We start from the raw sequence: 24,784 nt of genomic DNA, 5'->3' as shown, positions 1-24,784 counted from the left end.
TGATCTCCCCAAATCAGAGAGCATTCTGTTTATTTAACTAGAAAAGAACACGACTCAATTCAAACATTAGTGTTTTTCTTTTTTTAAAGGCCATTCCCATCTTTGTTATTTAAATATTAACAAACTACCCATATTTCAACATTATGAACTTTACCTATGTTTCGGTGCCAAACACTATCCTACTGGAGTCATTTACAGAAAAAGTAATTTTTAAGGACTTTTAGCTATACAAAGTTCAAACAAAATTCACAGACAACCTCTCTCATTCATTTCTACTCTGACACTGTACAGTTATAAATGAAATCAACCTGAGCAATCTATCTAGATAGCGGAGACGTGATCCACTCCATAGCAGAAACTCACTGCTGCCAAACCAAGGGGGTCTCATTTACCTACAGCAGGCTAATGCCAGAGAAAATTCTCTTTCCAAAATGTGACATTCAACCTAAGTGTTGCCTACTTAATTTAATCTAGGCTTTAGCACTTAATTTTAAAATATATGTCTCTACTCACTTCTATTAACTGGTATAATTTGAATTATAAAAAAGAAAATATGTCATGAAAGACCAGTACCAAAGGATGGAATTTTTAAGGATCACTATCAATGAATGCAATGTACTTCCAATCCAGGCCTTGGGTTAACAAGCCACAAATACGCTCAGATATTCTGTGCGCATGTAAAACTGATACATTTTTTTTAAAACAACTTTTTTTTTAAAACCAGAACAGTTTCATCATTTTGACACAAACCCAAGTATATTATTCCACTATCTCCCCTCCAAGACTGTTAATGACAAAGAAGTTTTAATCAACAGGAGGGCCAGTCCAAGGCAACTATGTTACTACATGACAAAAACCAAAGATGTCAGCAGAATCTACGCTTCAAACATACGAATTTGAGCTGTCCCCTCAAACCAGAAAATATGCATCCTTGATGTGATCGTTAATTTAAGGGAAGGTGATTCTGGAAAATACGTATTTGCTCTGCCACAATGCTAGCGCAGGGACAAACGGCACACGGTTGTTTTTATTTTTGTTTTTTGAGGAACAATTTTCAAGGCCCATTCGCAGGCACAGTCCTACTTTTGGCTTCCTTTTTTTCAATACTGATGCTGCCCTATTGGTTTCACAGGCTTAAAAATGTTAAACATCAAAAATTAGTTTCACTTATTACGGTTGGAAAAGGCTTTAAGAACTCTGGGATCTGTGCCTCTGAGCACGGGCTTTATCAGCAGGTCCCAGTCACTGCTTCTTGAAAAAAGAAAACGGAACTGATTAAAAACCAATATACCTGATTTCCAAAAGGACACCTACCATGCACTTATACAGTTAATTCATAAAGGGTTTCTGCCCCAAACTCACAATTACTTACTTCTCAAAATCCCATCTCTCATATCCACGGTGATTGGCACCAAAGGGATAAATAGAAAAAATTAAATCTCAAACTAAACTCTTTATTCAAGAATTCCATCTTGATTACTTTAGTTATTCTTCACGGGTGTTTAATGAACACAGCATCGGTGTCTTTCCAAAGTCTGTCTGAACAGCAAACACTTTCCAAATGTTTTGCCATTTACGTAAGGAAAAGAATAAAATACATTTTATTTTTTCTCCTAAACAGAATTCTTTAAGCCCACACTAAATAAGTTTAATTTATTTTACTAGAATCAGGCATTATATTTGTATGGAAGTTAAAAAAACAAAACACTTGAGAAAAAGGTTTACTATCCTTGCAAGTGATGAAAATATCCTTTATTTCTGAAGCAACCTCATTTATCACAAAGGTAATAGGAAATAACACTCTTAAAATAAAAAATACCTAGTCAGTGCTATGCAATTCTCATTTCTACAACAGCAGTATAACAAAACCAAACACAAAAAAAGAAACTAATATCCTGAAAGAAAACACGCATCTCTGAGGCTGGTAAGGAGCTACTTGTGTACATTCTGACACGCAGCTTCCAACGGCAGAGGAAGGAAAGCTCTCGCGTGATCCCTGACGAAGCAGCTGCTACTGAGCACAAGGCCAGGGTCCCAGTGCCTCATTTTAAAAAACTATATTCAGTTCTCAACTGTCCAGGTTTTGCTGCAAGATTTAATAAATACGTAAAAGATTACATAATTCAATATCTCATTTAAGACAAATTTTAGGTCTGCTTTGCCAGCTAAAGGTGAAAAGTACAATCCAATAATGTTTTAAAAATCTAGTTAGGCAACCACCACCACAGTAACTGTCCCAAACAGGAAAAGAATCAGCAGCTGATGCTAAAACTAGTAGGTAAAGTATAATGACAGAAGATTTACCTAGTCTCAAATTATCTCCCATCTCTTCAGGAGATACTTATTAACTACATATGGGAAAACAGTAACATTATAATGTGGAGAAACCTGGCCTTAATCAAAAGCTCAAAGTAACATCATCAATAAATGGGGCAAACAGAAATCATGTGCCTCCTGATATCTTGCATTGAGAAGAACACAGCATCATTTCTGTGATATTCCTGCCAAAAATGCATGAGGAAATAGCAGACAAACCAAAACTGAAAGGCATTCTACAAAATAGTTAGCTCTATTGCTCAAAAATGCTACCGTGCTGAGAAGTAAAGACAGACTGAAGAACTTCCCAGATTAAAGAAAAATAAAGAGACGTGACAACAAAATGAAATGTCCTAGACCTGGAAAAAGAAACTATCCTTTCCTCTATAAAGGAAATGAGTGAGACATTTGGCAAATCTAAATGAGGTATATAAGTTGGAATGAATGACAAAGAAAATATTAAATGTTAACATCTTGGGTACCTAGGGGAAGGTAAAAAGAAAATCTTTGCAACTTTCTGAAAGTCCAAAATTATTTCAATATAAAACTTTTTTTTAAAAAAGTCAAATGTAACTCTTAAAATTTCAGCATTACTAACTTTACCTAGAAAACACACAGGGCCTGCAGTAAAGTAAATTCTTCTCTCTGAATTCCCCTTGCCTCAGATGGGGGTGAGAACCAACAGAAAAAGACAAAAAGAACAGCCAGCCATGCATGGGTCATGTGGAGCCCACATTATAATGCTGCAGACTAGGCCTTGCTTTATTCCTTCTTGTTACTAAGCCAAGATCTGAGAAAACTTACAGACCTTGGGCCTCTGGCTGAGTCACAGTCAGCCTGTTATTTGGTAGAGATTACAAAATACACAACTCTCAGGTCTTCCAAAAGGAAGAATGGACAATGACACGGGGACATCAGTTTGTTGAGTCCTATGATCCAGGAGGGAGAGGTAAAGACGAAGAAGTCTACAGTGTCTCTGAAAACAATCAGGAGGCCAAACCCTAAGGCCTTGCTGGTTTTACTATGCTTCTATCCTTAGCTTTACTGGAACTACACAGTCATCCCAAGAGCAGCCACATGCTAATGGTACAGCATTTGCTGGAGAGCAGTCACAAATACCAACAGTTTTTAAAGAGATTCAAGAGACACCTGCTCAAACATGTGGCACAACATGGACCTAAGTGGTGCCTTTAAGGACCGGTTCTCCAGAAAGTTTTGCTTCTCACCCAAATAAGATGGATATCCAGAGAAAGCTGCCAACAGCTTCCACACCTGCCTATTTAGATGTGACCAAGACTAATGACTGGTGTTGCTGCCCTATGTGCCTTTCAGATTCTGAAAGCCGACCAATGCCTTCAGCCACTCCCTCATTCATACGTCCTACTGTGCCCACTCCTCCCCATCCCTGCAGCCATATCTACCCTTCCCACTGGACTCTCTTCCAAGCTCCAAAGCATGTCCCTCCCCCTCCTTCTCTGACATTTCAGGGTCAACTCCCCAAAATTTGAAGATGAGATCTAATGATACAATTTGCTATACTGTATATACTTGCAGGCTACCCAAGAAACATAACTACTACCTCTAACAACAGTTCTATGGAAAAATAATTTCCAGGTACCAAAATAGTACCAACAAACATTAAGTGCTCTACTGTTGAACAGAACTTTAAAGATGGTCTTTAACAAAAAGCTGATGTTTAGAGGTAAGTGCCAGGTATATACCAAGCTAAAGAAGCCACTATACTAACTGCCAAATGACACTTAAATCCTATGGGGGTTGTGGTACCACTCAACAAATTCATTTTATCAAAATGTAACAGGGGTGCATGGATGGCACAGTCATTAAGTGTCCGACTCAGTTAAGGCTCAGGTCATGATCTTAGGGTCTGCTTAAGATTCTTTCTCCCTCTTCCTCTGCCCCCTCCCCCACTCCGTGTTTGCACACCTGAACACATGTGCACTCTTTCTTGCAAAAATAAATAAATCTTTAAAAACATGTAATGCCTAAATCATTTTATTTGAAGACAGAGTGATAAAATGCTATTATATCCAATGAATGTTATAATCAATAAAATCAAAATATGGCTCCTTTAAAAAAGAAAGAGAGCAAATATCGAAGCACAAGAAATATCATAAGCTGGAAAGGGAAGAATGACTCTTCCAAGGAAAAAGTAAACATTAATTTTTTAAAATGTCACTTTTTGAAAGGTCCCCTAATGCCATTTAGGCTGCTTCTTGCCTAAGTCCTAAACTCAAGCTCCAAGCTTCATAATTTCCTGAAGATTAGCCATTTAATAAATAAGCACAAATACATAGACATGTTACAAACAGAAGTATTTACTGTGTCAACTGATCTTAAAGGTTTGTGGGAAAAAAGATGACTTCTGAATCCTGAAGCCCCACTTCTGAACTTCTTTATTTCCCTATATAAAAACATATAGCTTACAAGATACTTATGGCCAGCACCCAAAAATAGGAAACAAACCAACAAACAGCAATCAACAGTGGTTTTTGACACTAGCAGATGGAACAGCAAAACGGTTCTTCCACAGAAGAATTTACTAAAATAGTTAAGTTTGTCATTAGTCTCGGTTCAAAACAAATGCTCACCTGGAGGTGAGTAAGAAAGAACAGGGCATGTGGCCAGCCATTTGCACAGGTGACTGCTGGTGCTCTCCAGGTAATTAAACCCCAGGGAGTGTAGTTTAAGAGTAAGGTGAAGGGCGCCTGGGTGGCTCAGTGGGTTAAGCCTCTGCCTTTGGCTCAGGTCATGATCTCAGGGTCCTGGGATCGAGTCCCGCATCGGGCTCTCTGCTCAGCAGGGAGCCTGCTTCCTCCTCTCTCTCTCTCTGCCTGCCTGCCTACTTGTGATCTCTCTCTGTCAAATAAATAAATAAAATCTTTAAAAAAAAAAATGTAAAAAAAAAAGAGTAAGGTGAAGAACATAGGGATACACTAAAAAAGAAAGCTATGGTAGAACTCTTTCCCTAAAAAGGACAAAAAGAATCACAAAACACAGTAACAACAAACAACATATGCTGAGATGAGCTCTTTACTCAATGTGTGACTTTGCCTAGTGACATGCAGCAGCGAATGTAGAAATATCTCCCATGAAAGGTGCAAGTGAGAACCTTCTGGAAGGTTCTTTGTACTTGGAAAAAGAATATTCAATATATTTATTAGTTTTATATTCTAGACTATAAGTTTTAAAAAGCTGAAAATTATTTAGGATTGGGGAAAAGTTTAGAATGTGCAGCAAGAAGGCACTTGGGGAAGTGAGGGCGAGGAAACTTTGAGATATGACATTAGAACACACAGCTGCCTTCGGGGAGAGTTAAAGCAAATTAAAGATGCAAATAGAAAAAAAAAAAGCTAGTCTTTTAATCATAACTGGCAAAAACTCTCTGAACTAGGTAAAATCTAGGACTGAATATCAATCATGGATTATTTCCACCATAAGTTTTAGACCAGAATAATTTTAAAACATTAAAGACAAAAATAAAAACCCAGCACTTCAAAATAAATGGCAGCATGAGAGGAAAGAAAATGGACAGAAAGGAAAACCTAAAATCAAATATTTGAGGGGCACCTAAGTGACTCAGTTGGTTAAGCATCCAACTCTTGATCTCAACTCGGGTCTTATCTCAGAGTCATGAGGTTCAAGGCCCACACTGGGCTCCACACTGGGCGTGGAGTCTACTTAAAAAACAAACAAGCAAACAAAGCTAAGAAAATACCTGAATATGAAACTCATGGTCACAAAAAGAATGTACATTCATTTTAGAAAATTTGGAAATACTACAGTTGACTCACCTCCCGAGTAGCTAGCTGGTTGCTGAGTTCCTCAGCCTTCTCGATGTTCCACTCTTCCACAGCCTGGTCTATGCTCTTTTCAAGGCCCGACTAGAAAGTAAAGAAATATAAAGCTTAAAAGCAGGAGACTAGAAAGTAAAGAAATATAAAGCTTAAAAGCAGGAAAAAAGGCAAGTATTTGCTGGCAAAGACTATGTCACAGGGCTACACTGAACACGTTACATACTTAGATCATTTAATGTTCATGATGACCCCTGTGGTAGTTGGTACAACTTCCATTTACTGATGAGAAGGCCACGCAGAGATACCTAATGGCTTATTCAAGGCCAGATAACTTCCTGAACTGAGAAAAAGGAGATGCCAATACAGACTTTTGTGACTTCAAGGACTACGCTTTCCCTTGATAACAATATAATGTTAATGATAACAACAGTTAAAATGATATCACGCTTATTATGTAGTAGACCCCGACTTATAACTGTAAGAAAGCTCATTTATCTTTCAAACAACTTCACAAAATACTGTTACCCTGTTTTTGAACATGAGAAAACAGAGGCCTCAGACTCACTAACGTGGCCAAGGTCAGAATCTGGAAGCGGTAAGGCCACTGCATGAATATGGGTCTGCCCAGAGCCTGTGCTCTCGACCACCATTTTCCTCTGCCTCTTCTCTCTACTGCCCCTTCGGGTAGTTTGAGGCCTTCCTTCAACAGCCCCTCTAGTCTTTGGCGGTGGGTATTAAGTTAGATATTAAATAGGAGAATAATGCTACATAAGAGAACAAGTTTTATTTTCTTATGGAAATGTTTTTATTTACTAGGTGAAGATGCTTTGGGAAATCATAATTAATATTTTCATGTGATTACCAAACATACCAGGTAGGATTCATCATACATTTATGGAAAGAAGCTTAGACTTAAATAACTGAGGTTAGCCTGTGGAAATAGTTACCATATAAAATAAAAAAATATTTAAAATAGTCTAATGTATGGTTCCCACAAGAAAATTCTGCCCGAACAATGGCTTAGCCAGTGTGTCCTCCATGTTTTTAGTTCCCAATTTCTCTCTCATCTAGTAAATGGGACGCCAGGAATGCCTCTGCCTGTCAGTGTACTGCTTGGTTACACCCATCAACTAAGTGACATTTTGTTCCTGTGCAGCCTCTGTGGAAACAAGACTTAAAAATGCCAATTTACACACACACACACACACACACACACACACACACACACGGAATACTAGTCAGCCATTAAAAAGAATGAAATTCTGCCATTTGCAATGATGTGGATGGAGCCACAGTGTATTATGCTGAGGGAAATAAATCAGAGAAAGACAAATACCATAAGATTTCATTCATATGTGGAATTTAAGAAACAAAACACACGAGGAGCACCTGGGTGGTACAGTCAGTTGAGCATCCAACTCTGGATTTCCACTCAGGTCATGATCTTGGGGGTCTTAAGATCAAGCCCCACATCAGTCTCCTCGCTGGGCACGGAATTTGCTTAGGATTCTCTCCCACCACCCCCTGCTCACTCACACCCTCCCCCTCCCCAAGTAAATAAATCTTTAAAAAACAAACCAGATGAACATATGGGGCAGGGGGTGGGGAGAAAGAGGGAAACAAACCATAAAAGACTCTTAATGGTAGAGAACCAACTGAGGGTTGATGGAGGGGAGGTAGGTGGGGGAGGGGCTATATGGGGGATGGGTCTTAAGGAGGGCACTTGTTCTGATGAGCACTGGGTGTTATACGTAAGTGATGGATCACTAAATTCTACTCCGGAAATCAATATTACACTCTATGTTAACTAATTAGAATTTAAATGAAAATTTGAAAAGAAAAAAAAAAAATGCCCACACATAATCTGCTTAAAAAGATGATAGAACACAGACCTGTAAGGTTATCACTAGTTGAATGAAGATCATCCCTTCTCACAATCCCTCATCCTACCTAAGGTCTTGATAGGATGACAAACTTGCTCCCAGCTGTAGCTTAAGACCATCACTCAGCAGGCCTCAGTCTCTGATCCTAGGCCAGGTGGCTCTCCTGTCCTTTTCCCATTCTGGCCCTATGATCACCAGTGTCCAGAAATTCCTTTTTAGGGGCACCCGGGTGGCTCAGCCAGTTAAGCATCGGCCTTCTGGTCAGGTCATGATCCCAGGGTCCTGGGATCGAGCCCCAGGTTAGGCTCCCCACTAAGCAGGGAGTCTGCTTCTCCCTCTCCCACGGCCCTATCCCCAGTTTGTGCTTTCTCTCCTGCTCACTCTCTCTCAAATAAATAAAATCTTTAAAAAAAAAAACAAAACAGAAATTCTTTTTTGTATTTCTGAAGAACTCTTATCACCATCCAAAAAACATCCTGGACTCACTTTTCCAACATCCTTCATCCTCAGGGACCTCTAACTAATACCCCACCCCACAGTCCATACTCCAGACCAGTGACAGGTCTGTGTACCTCTTCAGGTCTGTGAATGGTGCCAGTCTATGAACTGAGCTTGTGCCAGAATGCAAATCAACTACATGACTATACTCAGCTTTGATTTTTTTTTTTTTTTTTTTTAAAGGGAGAAGGACAACAAGACTTTCTCAGATCAGGAAGTAGTACACTGAGCTATATTCAGATACAAGCTCTGTATCTCTTGGAGGACCAATTCTTTGAAAAGGCTTGCTCTGGGCCAGGCAAGAGACATCACCTGAAAGCTCTAATTCCAAAGCTTTACAATCTGGAATTCTCTCTGAACTCAAGATTCTGTCCTTTGACTTATCCCAAGTTTCATAGCCAGAGAACCTGCATTGTCTTCATTTGTAACCCTGCCCCGGGACCACTGTATTCATTCTGAGTCCTTCAGTCCCTCCGTGGATTCTCCTAACCTTCTTCTCTGGCTTGCCGCCCATGATTAATCTTTTCTAACTCTAAGCCAGGAGTTCTCCAAGTTGAAGTCTGGACCAGCAGCATCAGCACTACTGGGAACCTGTCAGAAATACAAATGCTCTGAATCAGAAACTGGGGTTGGGGCCCAGCAACTCACTGACGCTAACCAGGCCAAAGTTTGAGAACCACTGACCTAAGCAATACCTTCAACTTCCTTCCACATGTTACCTTGTTTTGGCTACTCCCAACCACTTGTTTCTACTACTTTAACATCTTCCTCTTCCTTCTTCTCAGTAATGTATGCAGTCCTAGGGCTTCAATTACTTCTTATAAGCTGCTTTACAGATCGCTGACTAATTCAAAATATCTCAGCTATTCCAAGATCTATATCGCCAGCTAATTGCTAGTTATCTTCATATTGAAGCCTTATGAAGACAGGGTCTCTAACTTCTTGTTATGCCTAAAACAAGCTCATCACTTACTGCCCTGCTTCCCCTTCAGAGCTGACAACCCACTTAGTCACCCCAGACAGAATCCTTAGTGGTCTTCAATGACTCCAATCCTTTGCTCCTATTTTAACTCTTTTTCGTAGAGTGTCTCATGTTTCCTTTCTGGGCTTCTTCAAGGTCTCATCATCTCCTGTTGGGAAGATGATAGTCTTCTCCAAATTAGTTTTCTGTCTTTCTAAAGTAGAGATACCATGTCACTAGCCAGTTTGAAAACAAGATCACTTCTTTATTCCTTTTGAATTGCACCAAAATGCCTTCACAATAGGTTCCCATAATGCTTTCTCAGTCCCACCTTGGGTAATGCTCTACTTGCCAATCTCTGGTCACATCTACCATTCTCTTACTGTCCCCTATGCATCTGATTTGTTTCTACTGGGAAAATCTTAACCATCCTTGTACGTCCCATGTCAAATGTTACCTTCCTACCTCTGTAGGTTCACTCACCAGTACACACCCACAGACCCTGCTTTATTCTGCCCCATGCCCAGTACCTAAGTGCCATGAGCACTGCTCTCCCCATGCTGTGCTGTCACTGTACTCCATGACTCTCGTTAGCACCCATGGGTCTCTCTCCCCTCCCAGGTTCTAGGCTCACCAGGCACAGACCTGTTTAAGCACCTAACCTGACTGAGAGGCACTCAGTCAGCTTCTGTTACTGAGTTAACGGTCACAGTGCAATAATCCATGGCTGCATTAATACTGAAAGGATCCCACCCAAATGAGGACCATTCGTGACCTAGCCACTGCTTTGACAAGTTCCCAGGAGAATTCTACAACAGTAATATTGGGGTAATAGTACCCCTATGACTAAACAAGAGCCACATTTTCTTATACTTCTTGATGTATAAATCTTTCCCACTACTGGCAAATGCATTTCTTTGAGGGCATGGAGAATATCTTCTTCGTCTTGGACTCCCAGAGTCGTAGCACAGTCCCTGTCTCTAGAATTTTATTATTTGTTTTTACAATAGAAATAAAATATCTTATTTAAGAAATGAGAATAAATGGCTCTCCTTCCTGCACAGAATATTAGTTATCTCCTCAAATATATATGAAAATAAAATACTAACAGCAAACTTCAATTTTCCCTGCACCACAAATTCTGGACGAGCCAGTTAAATCAACCCAGACTTCATCTATCCCAGCCTCTCATTTCAGCAACCTGGTCCCTAATGTCATCCATTCTTGGGCCTGTCCAGCTGATTCCACATAATAGCTTTGTATGTTTCCCTCCAATTATGTAGCTTTCCTAAGATTAGTTAGACCTGGGTGCTATACTCCTTTAGTCTAGGACCTAGAGTAATCAGATGAGTGAGTAAAAAGGAACCCACTCTATTATTACCACCAATACCCTGAATAAACCAGGGGTCTGCTTATCAAGTCATTTTGCTGCATCAACTTGCTAAGTTCCCTTTGGTTATCAAGGAGCCACTGCTTATAGTTAATGTCACAAAGGGAGAAACCAAAAATACTCCCCTCTTCTAGAAACTTATATGAACTGCTGAGTTTATAAGTATAAATTTTCACTTAAAAAGAAGTCAGCTAAAATTACACATCTATCTCTCCACCATCAACCAATTCCCATTCCCCCAGCCATTCAGAGCACTGGCACAACATAGCAGAAAGAGCACTGGAACAGAGCGGTGGTCGGGAGTAGTGGTCATGGCTCCCGGCAAATGAGATTTCCTCGAAGGAAGAGCAAAGCCTCGGTTTCCTTCAAGAAAAATAACATAACAGGCATGATAACCAAAATTCTCTCCTAGAAATAAAATTGCACTTACATGTTCAATTTTGTTTTCAGCTCTTTTAAAAGTTTTTTTTTTAATTCAACAAAATTTCAATAGGTAAAACTTCATTTTTCTCTCCCCTTTCCCCTTTTTCTTTCTTTCTTTTTTTGGACAATATATTTAAGTAAATATAATACTTCCTTTTGGCTCTGAAAAATTTCTGGTTCCATCTAAAAAGATACTAACATTGTAAATACACTCAAAATACCAGCATTAGTAAAAAAAATATCTTAAGGTAAAACATTTCCATCATCTTAATACCATAATAACAGTTTACAAAGAATATGGCTGGTAAGGTCAGACCCAGGGGTTCAAATTCCAGCTCCTCTACTTAATGGCTAAGAAACTCAGTGATTCCTAGACCTCTACAGCTTATAGTTACCTCACTTGTGAAAAGAGAGTAATACCGAATCCTCTGCAAGTTTACAGTAAGGGTCAAAGGAAATAGATGTAAAATGCTGAGCGAAACTTTAGAATATAGCATCATTCGATAAATAAGCTGTTCATATTATTTTATCTAAATATCAGGATACCATTAAAACCAACAGGCGGTCTAGCTCCATACAGCTACAGATCTCCTCATAACTCATCAAGGCCTCAGCCCCAAGCGTAAGACCCAAGAATTCAACTCTGAGTCAGAAAGTAGTCTCATGAAGTAAATTAAGTGGTACCCAAGAGTACCTTTACTGGAATTATCTCTGATGTCTCTCATAGCACAGAAGTGGGACTGATGATACTCTGCGGGTCCTCGGTATGCTTCTCGGGTGCCTCTTGTCAACAATCAGAACTTAGCTTAAGACACATGCACTTCAATACAGGCAAACAAATTTAGAGACGGCATTTCGGCCACAGGTGGAAAAACATCCTAGGCCAGTATCTAACAGGTTCCCACATAATAACCATAAATAACCATAAATAACCTAAATAAAAGAGGCCATAAATAACCTCTAATTAACAGTTTTGTTGCAGATCTCAAGAAGACAAATATCAAAGAAATGTATGGGTACGAGGTTTATTTAACATGAAGGGCCAACCACCCATATGTGCACATGCAGAATCTGTTTGAACATACGATTAGAGCACCTCCGGGCAAACTGTAGGATATATTTCTAGAGAAATGTTGCTACTAAATATTTGGATAATATATTCAATGTTTAAAGCTTAATACAAATGAACTATCCACTGAAGTTTGCTGTGTCTAATTAAAACTAATATCTGAGGGAGAAAAAAATTAGGCAATCTCTCCATAAAGAAGGAAAATAACGAAGAATTAGTGGTGTTACCTTTATGTATAAATCATACCTACTTAAATTATCTGAATCACCACCTGGGGATCAAAAGATAATGCTTTGGGAGCGGGGGCGGCGGGGGCGGCGGTGGTGGCAGGGGCGGCAGGGGCGGCAGGGGCGGCGGGATTTAAAAAAAAAAAAAAAAAAAAGATAATGCTTTGGGGGCACCTGGGTGGCTCAGTGGGTTAAGCCTCTGCCTTCAGCTCAGGTCATGAACTCAGGGTCCTGGGATCGAGCCCCACATAGGGCTCTCTGCTCAGCGGGGAGCCTGCTTCCCTCTCTCTCTCTACCTGCCTCTGCCTACTTGTGATCTCTCTGTCAAATAAATAAATAAAATATTAAAAAAAAAAAAGATAATGCTTTGTAGTTGTGTAACTGACACCAGGGGAATGGTCATGGAATCACTCCAACCCTCCCCTTCACACCACCACTTCTGCCTCCTCCAGACCACTACCCTACATCCCTCCCCCACCAACCCCTACACGGGCAGTCAGTCTTTTATCTCATCTGTGTTTTGGAGTTTCAAGTAAAATTTTGGTTAGAAAAAGCATCCTACTAAAAAAAAAAAATTTGAAAAAAGCTACACTATACAATTCAAGTTTCTTCTCATAAACAACTAAAAAAATTATCAAAGACCTTGTGCAACCACTCTTAAAATTATTAAAATTTAAGTCTGGTTTTTTTCATGCCAAAAAGTATACATTAAGTATATATAAAACTACTTCAATAGTAACTGCTGACGAATCAAACTGATTCAACTAAAGAATACTTGAGATACTTTTGATGAAATTAATTAGTTAAATTTGTTCTAAAGATATTCCTACATAGATTCATAATAATTATTATTATTACAGAATTATTATTAAGTCCCAGTACTATAGAAACAGTATTAAAGCTGTAATTAATACAAAGAACACTTTAGAACAGCTTTGCATATTAAGAAATTACATTTTTAAAAAACAAACAATCTTCTCTGTATTGTGAGGAAAGCAGGTGACAGCACAGTTGTAAATACACATCCTTGGTTGAGCAAGTTTTAGCTTGGCAGGGTTCCAAAGAAAGGAAGAAAGGAAGCAAGCAAAGCAAGCAAGAAAGAAAACATGGTGGGGGGAGGACTGCACTACAGACACAAGATTAAGAAGTTTTGTTTTTCCATTCTTGGGGACTGAGTGAGATACAGAATAAAAGGGCTCTGTCAGATATGGTAAGAGACGAGCCTCTGCTCCTGAGAAATAAAATAATGGGCTAGAAATCCATGTGAGCTTTGTCCAAACTGCATCACAGATTTTCATGATCCTCTCTGTACTTCTTCAGCAACAGCTATTATCGGCTAGACTTACATTTATTCTTAGCTTTTATCTTGGTGCCTCCAATGTGGACATTCCTTAATGTCTATTTACTCTGTTGGATTCACAGTGATTTTAGCATGACAGCAAAAGGGGTGCAAGTAAAACAGGGAGACAGTGATCCCAATCCGAAGGAGGGGCACAAACCTGCGGGCGCACACTCATGCTGAACTATCAAGAGAAGAGGACATCATTTGGCCCATTAAATCCTTCTCTTCCTTTCATGCTTGCATTTTTTAATAGAACAGTATGTGCTGGCAAAATCTTGGGCAGAGGCAAGCCTGGCCAATGCCAGTTTCCTTGTTTAGAAAAATGCCGTGACTTTCTTAGCTGTCATTCATACAGAGGAATGTCTACTGTTCAGAAAATCCAACTCAGGGTGGCTCAGTCATTAAGAAAATCCAAACTCATCAAATAGATTAATGAGTGATCACAAAAGGATTTAGGGGGGGCTTCCTTAAAACAGAAATCTTGTTTTTTAAAATGATGTTTGACTTAAATTTCTTTTCCTAGAGTCCATCTAACATATAATGTGAAACAGAACATTAGTTCATAAAACCAAGTTGCTTAAAAGAATTCACCCAAGTCATTCTAGCCTTTATTAAGATAACTCTATGCAAATCTCAAATTCTAGACAATGAGTAAGAGTTAGCCATACCTAGCCAGGATCAAGAAGGGACAATTTCCTATATGTAGGATAACAATAAAATTCTAATTTGGAGAAATTGTAAAAAAATCATTAATTTTTTACTTTTTGGAATGGTTTACAGCTTCACTAAGGAATAGTTTAGACATTCTGAAGTCAAGAGTTCTGAGAAAATATAACAAATACTATAAATAAGGGAAGATCAAAAACCACCTAATTCATGAGTAAAACTTAAAAATACTTTCCTATTAGAACCAATATTTAGCATTCCTTCCTTCAAAACAACAACGGAGTCAGCAGTGGGGACTGTACAGCAGGACGGCTGGAGACCAGCCCACTCCCATCAGCCGTGGCCCTCCTCCGCAGTCCAGAGTATCCTTCTCGCAAGATCCCTCCTCCCCACCCACCAGACTCACAGGGGTCAAGAGCAGAGTAACTGCATTTTGAAGCACTGACCAGTTCTTCTGCAGTGAAGCTAGAGAACGGAGCATGAGGTCATAAAGCCCGGGTTTTACTGTCACCTCTACCAGCGATCTCTCTTTGTAAGAATGTAAGCGTTTTTGCACCTGCTTGAACATTTGTAAAACAGACATTGCTCAGTCAGTTAAGGGTTTGTCTTGATTTCCAACTCAGGTCATGATCTCAGGGTCCTGGGATCGAACCCCACATCGGGCTCCCGACTCAGGGGGAGTCTGCCTGAGATTCTCTCCCTCTACCCCTCCCCTCACACGCATGCATGCACTCTCTCTCTTTCTCTCTAATGAATAAAGAAATCTGAAAAAAAAAAAAAAAAAGAAAGAAAGAAAGAAAAGGAAGTGGTGTTGGTTCCAATTCCCCAGGGTTCTGGGGACTAAATGACAAAAATTCTTAGCAAAACTGGAATCAAAAGGTTCACATGCAAAATTCTACTGTCAGTTCCTTCATGCACACACCCTCAATGATGCAGTACCACCCAATGATGGGTTTAATCTCTGAGGTTTGTTTCACAAGAAATATTGATCAGAATGGTCTCTATGTACCCACAGTAGTCTACAAGTCTACAGAAATGATCCATGAAGAAGGAATCTGTCTACACAGGCAGGATACAATATACTTGGGCTTCAATAAGGCAGGCCCCTGAACCTCTAGCCCTATCATTCAGTGCTCAATTTTCATGCTCCTGGAGTCCACACTCCCTGATGTGAATATATAAATCACTCATGCATTCAAGACTCTACTAAGTGTTCACATCATCGATAGACTGATGACATCCAAATGTGGATCTCCAGCTCAGATTCTCCGGAGTTCCTGCCTCATTTTTACCAACCATCTCTCTACTCCTACCCACTGATATCGCTCATGCCCCAGTGAACTTTGGACAGGCCCTATCCACCCCTCTCCCCACCCAGCCTTCCCATTTTGTACCTAGCGTCACTATTCACAACGCTGCTGAAGGTAAAAACTGGAAAGGGTCTCTTCCTCTCCTTACGCCCCGCTTCCTCTCCACCACTTCACAAAGCATCAGAGGTAAATACTGTCCATGCTCCTCCTAGAGGAGACCCCAAATCCACCCACTTTTCTCCATCTTCAGGAGCACCATTCCTGCTCAAGCCACCATCCTCTTATGCCTAGAAGAGTCTCTTCTTGTCTACTTTTGCTGCCTCTGTTTTTTGGCCCTTTCTCTACACAAGAGCGATCTTACAAACATAACTTCGATCATATCACTCCCTTAACTTAAAACCTCAGCTACTTAAAACCTCAGACTCTCAACTCCATTGTAACTAAAACCCAGTTCCTTAGTCTGCCCCTTCAGGGCCTTCACAGTTTGGTCCCTGGCTGCCTGCCTCTCCAAACCCATGCTGGGCCACTCTCCTCACTGACCCCATACAGCCAAGTTGATATTCTTACAGTTACTCCAATGTTCCATGATGACTCCTTTTCCCCAGGACCTTTAATTATCCAGGTTAGTACCTCTACACGAGCGTACAGGAGGAGGCATCTGTATATAGATGCTTCCTTCCCATCCTTCAGGTCTCACTGAAGTGGCATCTTCCAAGAAAGGTCCTCCCTGACCACCTACACTAAAGTGGAATCTCCATTTTCATGTCTTCGCAACATCCTGTTTAAATCCTTAACACCATTTTTTTTCAATGATTTTTAACTATATATTTACTTTATTACCTAATATCTTGTTTTGTGTACAGTAGGCATTTTAACTTTTTCACTGAATGAATTAATGAGGAAAACACCTTAGGCAAGGCTAACCACAACCATTTTCTACTGGCTAATATAAGATGCGATAAAAAAAGATCTTACCTTGTCAACTTTTTTCTTTTTAACAGGGGGGTCAAACCTATCATTGATTCCAAAATACTGAGTAAGCTCCTTCCACTGGGTTTCACTTGAGGTCTGTTCACTGCAAGACAGACAATAACTTATTTTTAGTGCTTTTAATTGGTTACTACAATTATAAATCATAAAAACTAGTTCTTATGTTTAAGAGGTAAGAAGTTCAACTATTGGTACAAGTTTTACAATATTATCTAGAATAGATAATAACAGAGTAAGTAGATATTTTACCTATTCATTCATAGAACCTACCTATGAGTCTCTTCCTCATTCTTCAATTTACCTGAAAAGAATTCACAAAGTGTCAATACCTAAATATTCATTTATTTCAAAATTAATGTTTATTAAAAACTGTTGAGCTCAATCATTCACAATTTAACATTAGCAATACTTAAAATTAAATGAAAACAAAACACCTTTCCTGGAGCGTTTCCTTTTCTTCCTTCTGAATCCTGAAGTTGAGGTTTTCTGTTCAGCATGTTTTTTATGCAATTCTTGAAATTTCTATATAAAAGTTAAAAAAAAGAGAAAAAGTAGTAAATATATTTTGAAGCAAAGCATATATTCAAAAATTACAAACATGTGATAAAAATATATTTTAGCATTTATAAAAATACAAATTTAACAAAAGTAGTTCAGTTCTTCTTGAGATACCCTATTTTCCAAGATTCTTTGACAACTTGATTTTTTATCTTCATTTATTTTGACATAAGTCAATCTGATTAGCTGAGAGTAAATTTCGATGATTCATACAGATGACAAAGAGATCAAATTAAAACAGAAGCTCATGTACTATGTTGAGCAAAGTAGCTAATCCTACTAAATGTTTTACTTCCTCTTTTTATAAAACACACAACCAAGATGAGAGTAAGTATCTGAGTGCCCAGTGAGCTGACCACAAACCCAGAGTATTCTGAGTCAATCTTCCCTACCTCCCAAGTAGAGGCAGGCACTCTGACCCTGGCAGAGACAGGAGCGTGCACAAACACACATGCACAGGCTTTAATAAGAACACATCAGAGAAAACCTACATGCCACATATTTAAGGGAATTCCAGAGGGGCACTCTTTGTATGCATTTACATTTGCCTCTGCCCCAGGTTTTGGTCCATCATTTTGGCCATCTGAGATCTCTGTTTTTGTAATGGCCCCATCTTCTTTATCTTCCTGCAAGTTAAGTCCAGAGTTCTCTAATGGGGCTTCATCTTCAGAATTCAACTCAACATCACTTTCATTTAGGCCAGGAGGTAGCAGCCCACTCCACATCTTTTCTTCTGAAGAGAAAAAAAATGAATTTAGACATACAAAGTGGACATGGAAAGGAATTTAAAACCCCAAGAGTGTAGTAATTATCCCAATGGTTTGGGAACAGTCCATCTAGACTTTTTTCTTTTAATCTAAAATCACATGTATCTTCCATATTAAAAGAATTAAAATATTTGCTTGTACGAAATAAGTCAATCAGAGAAGACAATTATCATATGATCTCTCTGATATGAAGAATCTGAGAGGCAGGGTGGGAGGTCTGGGGGACAGGGAAGGAAAAAATGAAAAAGATGGGATCGGGAGGGAGACAAACCATCAGAGACTCTTAATCTCACAAACAAACTGAGGGTTGCTGGGGGCTGAGGGGGTAGGGAGATGGTGCTGGGGTTATGGACATTGGGGAGGGTATGTGCTATGGTGAGTGCGAAATGTGTAAGCCTGATGATTCACAGACTTGTACCCCTGGGGGCAAATAATACATTATATGTCAATAAAAATAATTACATAAAGAAAATTTGCTTGTATGAGATGTTTTAAAGAGTACAAAGTAGTTAATTTGTTACAAGACAAACTTACAGATGAATGACTTAAAGAAAATAGGACCTGGATTCTCTAATATATATAGATAATTTTGTCTAAAAAAAGTAAATTCGGTAAAAGCATTCATTGTTTTAGGAACCTAACAATATATACATCACACAATTCAAGATTTATAATATTATATTTCAAGCTATCATAATCAAAAAAGAAAACAAAGTCAGATGTTTCACTGGTATTGAAATGAACTTTCAGGGGACTTACTGCCAAAGGAGTACAAAAACAATTATGCAAAGGAAAATTTTTAGGCTGTGCAAGTAGTTTGAGGAAAGCATGGTGGTAAAAAGAATGTCCTAGTTTTAAATTTTATGAGTGACTGCTAAAATACCAAATGGAAAATTAAATGTTAATCCTAACAATTTAACAAAAAGATACAGCTTTTTTGAGTAACAATATCGTGTTTAGGAAACTGCAGTTCAAGTTCAGGATAATATTTATCATTAGCTATCTGGCCCATTGGTAGAGGGAATATTAACTACTGTTAAGTTTATCAAAAATGACCTTTAAAATTGGGAGTTATAATCATTTGCTAAAATAATAACGGAGTACATTTTCAATATTAATCACATGGCACATGTATCAACTCAAAACCACTTCATTCAAAAGATGCGTAAATAAGAGAAGTCAGTTATACTGCCCACTCATGGTTTACCTGAAGGAATAAAATGCAAGGATGGAAATTTTTGCCGACTTTTCTGCGCTCTATTGTGGTTAACCTAATGAGAAAACCACCACCATTGTCTCTGAGACAAAGGCATCACGGGATTTTGCATTAATCTGAATAATGGATTCCAGATACCGGTTCAGGATCTCCTCCCAGATCCAAAGAATCAGATCTTATTTTTGGCAGTATGGATCCCAGCCTCCTGAGCTGTTAGCCCTCTAAAACCACCTCACCAAAATACTCTTTTGGCTTTTTAAGAAGGGCTCTGACATCTACCTGCTTCAGTTGTAATCCTGAACCTATCATATACTAGCAGTATGCAGAAATCATTTTTACCACCTCTGACCCTCAGGTTTTTTCTGCTGTAATACAAGGATAATTATATTGTGTACAGGGCTATTCTGAGAATTAAATGAGATAAGCTATGAAAACACTCACCACAATGTTTAGGAGGTTCTAGGGGCTTGATCAATGCCGAGCTCTTTTTGCTATTAGTATTTCTGTGGCCATGTATTATATTTTTTATCATTTCTGTTATGGGTTGCAGCATTCACAAGGTAGTTTTGAAGTTTCTAAGTTTGAGGTGCATTCACTTAGCAATTGATCCAAATCATTTACCTCCCTGATTTCCAAAGTCTAACATAAGTTTCTATAAAAAAAATATTGGAGTCTGGTTTTCTGAATGGAGCAATAAAACCAGATTCAGGAAGACAATGGAGCCTAAGTGTCAAGGCTCCTCTTTTGCACAGGTCTTTCCAAAGCATTATACCCAATTTCTATTTAGAATTTGTATTCCTTTTTTTAAAGAGGAGACCCAACATAATATAAGTTTCAACCATAAAACCTGGACCGATGCCTAAACCTAGACTGAGGATTTTAATAGTTGGAATGGGTAAACTTTAGATACTTTGTTAGCACAAAAGACATCATGTGAAATATGCCAATACTGAAAAACGAATGTTATGCCATCAATAAAAATATTTTTACTGTTCTGAGGAGTAGATGGAGGGGGAATGATAATAAGCTTCAACATGACTTTGCCACTGACAAATAATAAACCTTTAGGCTCATTATCCATTTCAGAACTTAAGGATAGTAACACATTTCAGATTCAGTGTTCTTAGCAAAATTGGGATTCTATGTTTGAAACCAGTTTCTTTTCCCTGTCCATAGCAGCCTGTGCATGGCCACTGTGTGCCAGGCTCTCTTTAAGGCATGAAGACAGGCAAAAATATCTAAGGGAACCGGCATTCTACACACATGGCAAGTGTCTGTCCATCAGCAGCCAAGTACCACTTGGCCCAGACTTCCGTTGTGGCTGCTAGTGAAAGGCATGTGCCTCTCTGATGCGCACAGTTCTGCTGCTCCACACTGCTCTAGCATGCCTACAGGGTGTGTCTGTGCTCTGGGCACCCACATGAGCCTCACCCTGAGGAACACTCTCGTGTGCCCTGGAGTCACCTGTCACCATCAGCTTTTAAGCATTTTTTAATCACATTTTGGACCTTCTCAAAATCATCTATTTTTAGCTCTTGTTGCTGTGGCATGAAGTACTGTTTTCAGTATGACACTGGCTAGTATGATAATTTCTTGTGTGTGCCCATGGAAAAATGAAGAACTAAAATAAATTTTAGAAAGCAGATTCTACATCCAAATCCATAAAGTAAGGCAATATTCAAATAACACGTCTGAACTCAATCCCTGAATATCGTTCAAGTGGCATGCCATTCTCCTGTGACTGCAAACACACACACACACACATATACACACGAGGGCAACCCCATGGTCAGCGAAAAACACAGATAACTCACCGAGAAGACTGCAAAGTGGAGCTGCCCACGTGAGCAGCAGCTCAACTGTAAATCAGCCAATACGGAGTGGCTGCTTTGTGACTTGCTTTGGGCTCACATTTGAAAACACTCTGAATTCACAGTATATACATGTCACTCATACATTTCCAACTGTACTATGGTATCAACTGGTACTAGGTTAGGCCTCGTGTTCACTTGTTTTGGCTGCTCTTAAAGATGATTCTCTAATTCTCTGAAATGTCTCTTACCCTATGCCTTTATTCTAAAGCAAATCATTCCAAATTACCCTTTAAATGTGAAAATTATTCAGCCATTCTCAAGAGATGTGATGTACCAGTCAGATGCAATACTGGTTAAACCCCAATACCCCAGAGGATAAGGGTTCTCTCCTCAACCCCGCTACCACAGCTTTCTACAGATTTCTAGTTTTCAGTCAGACTGCATGTCAGACAAAACACCTGAAAGATGCTCTGGAGAAAGCCAAGGAGACCCCAGTTACACAGAAGCAGAACCAGGAAGAAAAACAAAGCAAGTCAATGATGTATCTGGCATATACACAATGTCACATATAAACAAGATGACAGAAATTCTTTTACCGTTAATCCTTACAACGACCCTTCCACTAGAAATTACTATCTAAACCCCTTGTACAGGTGAGGAAACTGACTTGCCTAAGGCATTGTGATCCACTTATTTTACAAAAACAGAACTCTAGGGCATCAACTTACTAACTTTTAGAGGATGCAATTTAAGTAGTAATATATTCTTGGAGACAAAGACTTGAGAGTGGGTCTAAAGAATGACTCTAGCCTCTAATTTTGTTAAAATTTTGCTTCAGAAAAAAAATGTCTTACTCTTTAAAAGCAGAAACTTACGTAAGATCCTATACTAAATGTATACATAAAAATGACATTGGGTAATAATGTCTTATTTTCTGGAAGATCAGGCGACTGCTTACAACCAAAACCCAATCTGAGCAGTTTAATGGGTAAATGCCTCCTGTCACTACTATTCCAGAATTTCAACTCATTTTCACCATACGAAGCTGTCTTCTCATATTTTTTATTCAATTAGAATAATCACAGAAACCTGAATTTTGTCTGATCTGAATTTAATCCCAACCTGTATAAAAACCATAAACCACCATCCACCCACCATCATGTTAAATTATTCACACAACAACCAGTTTCCATGACTCGGAATGACCTAACTAAAATACTTTCAAGCATGTATCAACCTTCATGTAAAAGTCCCATTCATGAAATGTGTTGTCTTTTCTCAAAAAGATAAACTGAATCAGAGGCCTGACTTCGAATTAAGCTCCCAGTCTGATTACCCAAACTATTTACTTGGCAGGAGTTTGTATGTAGGCTTACGTTCCAATAAAAGACCGTGTTCGGTCAGGGCCTGGAAAACACGTCCCAAGGCCCCGCACGGAAAGATTTCCACTTAACCAATAACATTTCGAGGCTCACTTTAAGGCGGATGCCGCCGCGAGAATACTTACAAGGTTCAAGACTGCAAGAGGGTGGCTCTAGAAGGGTACGCCGCTTCCCGCCTGCGGCACGACCCGGAACTCGGCAGGCTCGCCGGCGGCAGAGCCACACTCCGGTCCCCCAGCGGGAAGCACCCCGTCCCGGGCACAGAACTAAGCGCCGCAGATTCGGATGCAGGACGTCTAGCCCGCTGACACTCCCCGTAACTGCAGCTCTTCCCCGGGCTACAGCACTTGTAAACCGGAGGCTGTTTCCCCAGTCGAAAGCCTCTTCACCCTCTCTCTTTGGCCGGGGTGGGACGGAGAACCCCTCTCCCACCAACAGGCTTCGGGAAGGCGCTACGTCCCTTCCAAGCGAAGCAGAGAGCGACCAGCCCTACGAATGCTTCCGTGGGCCTAGCCGGGGGCTCTGCCGGCTCGGCCGTGAGGCCGCCCACACCTGCTCATTGGCTCCCCGCACCCGGCCCTCCCGAACCCGCCAAGTCGGAGGTCGGGGCGGCCGGGAAGCAGCCCAGCTATCGGCGGTACTCACCCGTCAGGAGCCGGCCGCTCGGCCGCCATCTTAAGACCCCGCCAACACCGCGCCTTCCCATTGGTTCCGGCATCTCAGCCAATGGACGGGGGCCGTTCTGGCCCCAGGGTCGTCATGGCAACCGACCGCGCTTAGCTTTGCTTTCAGATCTGTTTGTAGCGCCGGATTCGTTCTTTCTGCTTCTTTTCTCTCACTGTTTCCCCCTTTCTTCTGGACGTTTTTAAAGGCTTTGTTCTTTTCCCCATTCCCCGCTTCTCGCTGGTTTTGGGAATGAGGAAACTGCTGGCTTAGACCTTGAACTGAGTTCATTCCACCTAGGCGGGAGGTTCGCTGTAGATGCTCTATAGGCTCTTAAAGGAATATTTCCATTCCTTCAGCCTTATACCCCTCACTCCCTCTTCCCTCCCTCCCTCCCTTCCTTCCTCTTTTCCTTCTGTACATATTTATGGAGCAGGCACCCTGCCAGCCTCTGCTTAGCGGAGAACAGTCCCGACTCCTGCTCTCCTGGTGCTTACCATCTGCTGCACTGATCAGATGTGTGGCCTTGACTAAAAGCTTATTGAGCCCCCTTTCCGTGACAGCCACTGGTTCGGGTCCCGAGGAGGGGTTTGGGGGAGCATAGAAAATAAGAGGAAAAAGGTGCTATGAAGAATACAAAGCAGAATAATGTAATAGTGATGAGAGTGCGGGCGATTTTTAGAAATGCTTCCACTTTCCGAAATAGTGCTCTATAATAATGATAAGACCACTTTCCTATCCTCGTGAGGATGATAAAAGAAAATACACATAGAGTCCTTAACACATCATCTTGCCTATAGTAATTTTAGTCTTAGCTACTTGTTACTGTTGTTAACATTATAATGTCTTTATTTGAAGCATTCTGAAAATGTGTAAGAATTTTTGCACTGCACTCTAATATATCATGATTTAGTGTAAACAGATGTTTAAGCTTATTAGCTTAAACATTACCTCACCCCCAGGGTCTCCCAGAGGGATATGCCAGGTTTATGGCATAGATTTCTGTAATCTCAGAATCATAATAAAACCCGAACTGACAAGATCAGGTCACACAAGTCCTTCTCCTGCTGACCTTCTCTGATTCTACAATAGAAGCAGATTGAGTGACTTCAGGATCTGTGTGAAAGTCTCCTGGCCAACTGTGTCCAGGTCTCAAATAGCATTTTTCCCCAATCCAAATCTTTAACAAGTCAGGCAGTTAAAGAAAGGATGTGAGTAAAAGTGCTGCTATGGTTAATGCATTTGGGCCTCTTCATTACTGTCTTAACCTGCTCACGCTACAATAACAAAATACTGGGTGGCTTAAACAATAGAAATTAATTTCACACAGTTCTAAAGATTGGAAACTCTAGGATCAAGGTGCTGACAAGTTTCATTCAGGACCCTGTTCTCTTGGCTTGTAGGCAGCAGTCCTGCTGTGTACTCACAGGATCCCTTCCTGTTGTGTTTGCAGAGAAAGAACGTGTGCACAGGAGAAAGCTATGTGGTGCCTTG

The 24,784-nt window shown here is 40.0% G+C and overlaps 1 protein-coding gene across 2 annotated transcripts in view; it reads right to left on the bottom strand.

Annotated features, from left to right (window-relative positions):
• FAM204A (family with sequence similarity 204 member A) overlaps window positions 1–23,417 on the bottom strand; it is a 31,854-nt gene extending 8,437 nt beyond the window's left edge. The window contains exons 1-6 of one of the 2 annotated variants that reach the window (XM_059173059.1): window positions 23,273–23,417; window positions 17,940–18,181; window positions 17,325–17,412; window positions 17,161–17,191; window positions 16,876–16,975; window positions 6,129–6,218 (exon numbers count right to left, since the gene is read on the bottom strand). In XM_059173059.1, coding sequence (XP_059029042.1) covers window positions 6,129–6,218; window positions 16,876–16,975; window positions 17,161–17,191; window positions 17,325–17,412; window positions 17,940–18,181; window positions 23,273–23,345 — 624 coding nt within the window. In that variant the 5' untranslated portion in view covers window positions 23,346–23,417. Of the gene's footprint in view, window positions 1–6,128; window positions 6,219–16,875; window positions 16,976–17,160; window positions 17,192–17,324; window positions 17,413–17,939; window positions 18,182–22,752; window positions 23,225–23,272 lie in introns of those variants that run through there. The other variant, XM_059173060.1, reaches the window with a different exon arrangement.
• Between the last annotated feature and the right edge of the window lie 1,367 nt (window positions 23,418–24,784).

Source organism: Mustela lutreola, chromosome 4 (genome assembly GCF_030435805.1).
Source record: "Mustela lutreola isolate mMusLut2 chromosome 4, mMusLut2.pri, whole genome shotgun sequence".
NCBI lineage: Eukaryota > Metazoa > Chordata > Mammalia > Carnivora > Mustelidae > Mustela > Mustela lutreola.
This window is presented reverse-complemented; position numbering and strand designations above follow the sequence as displayed.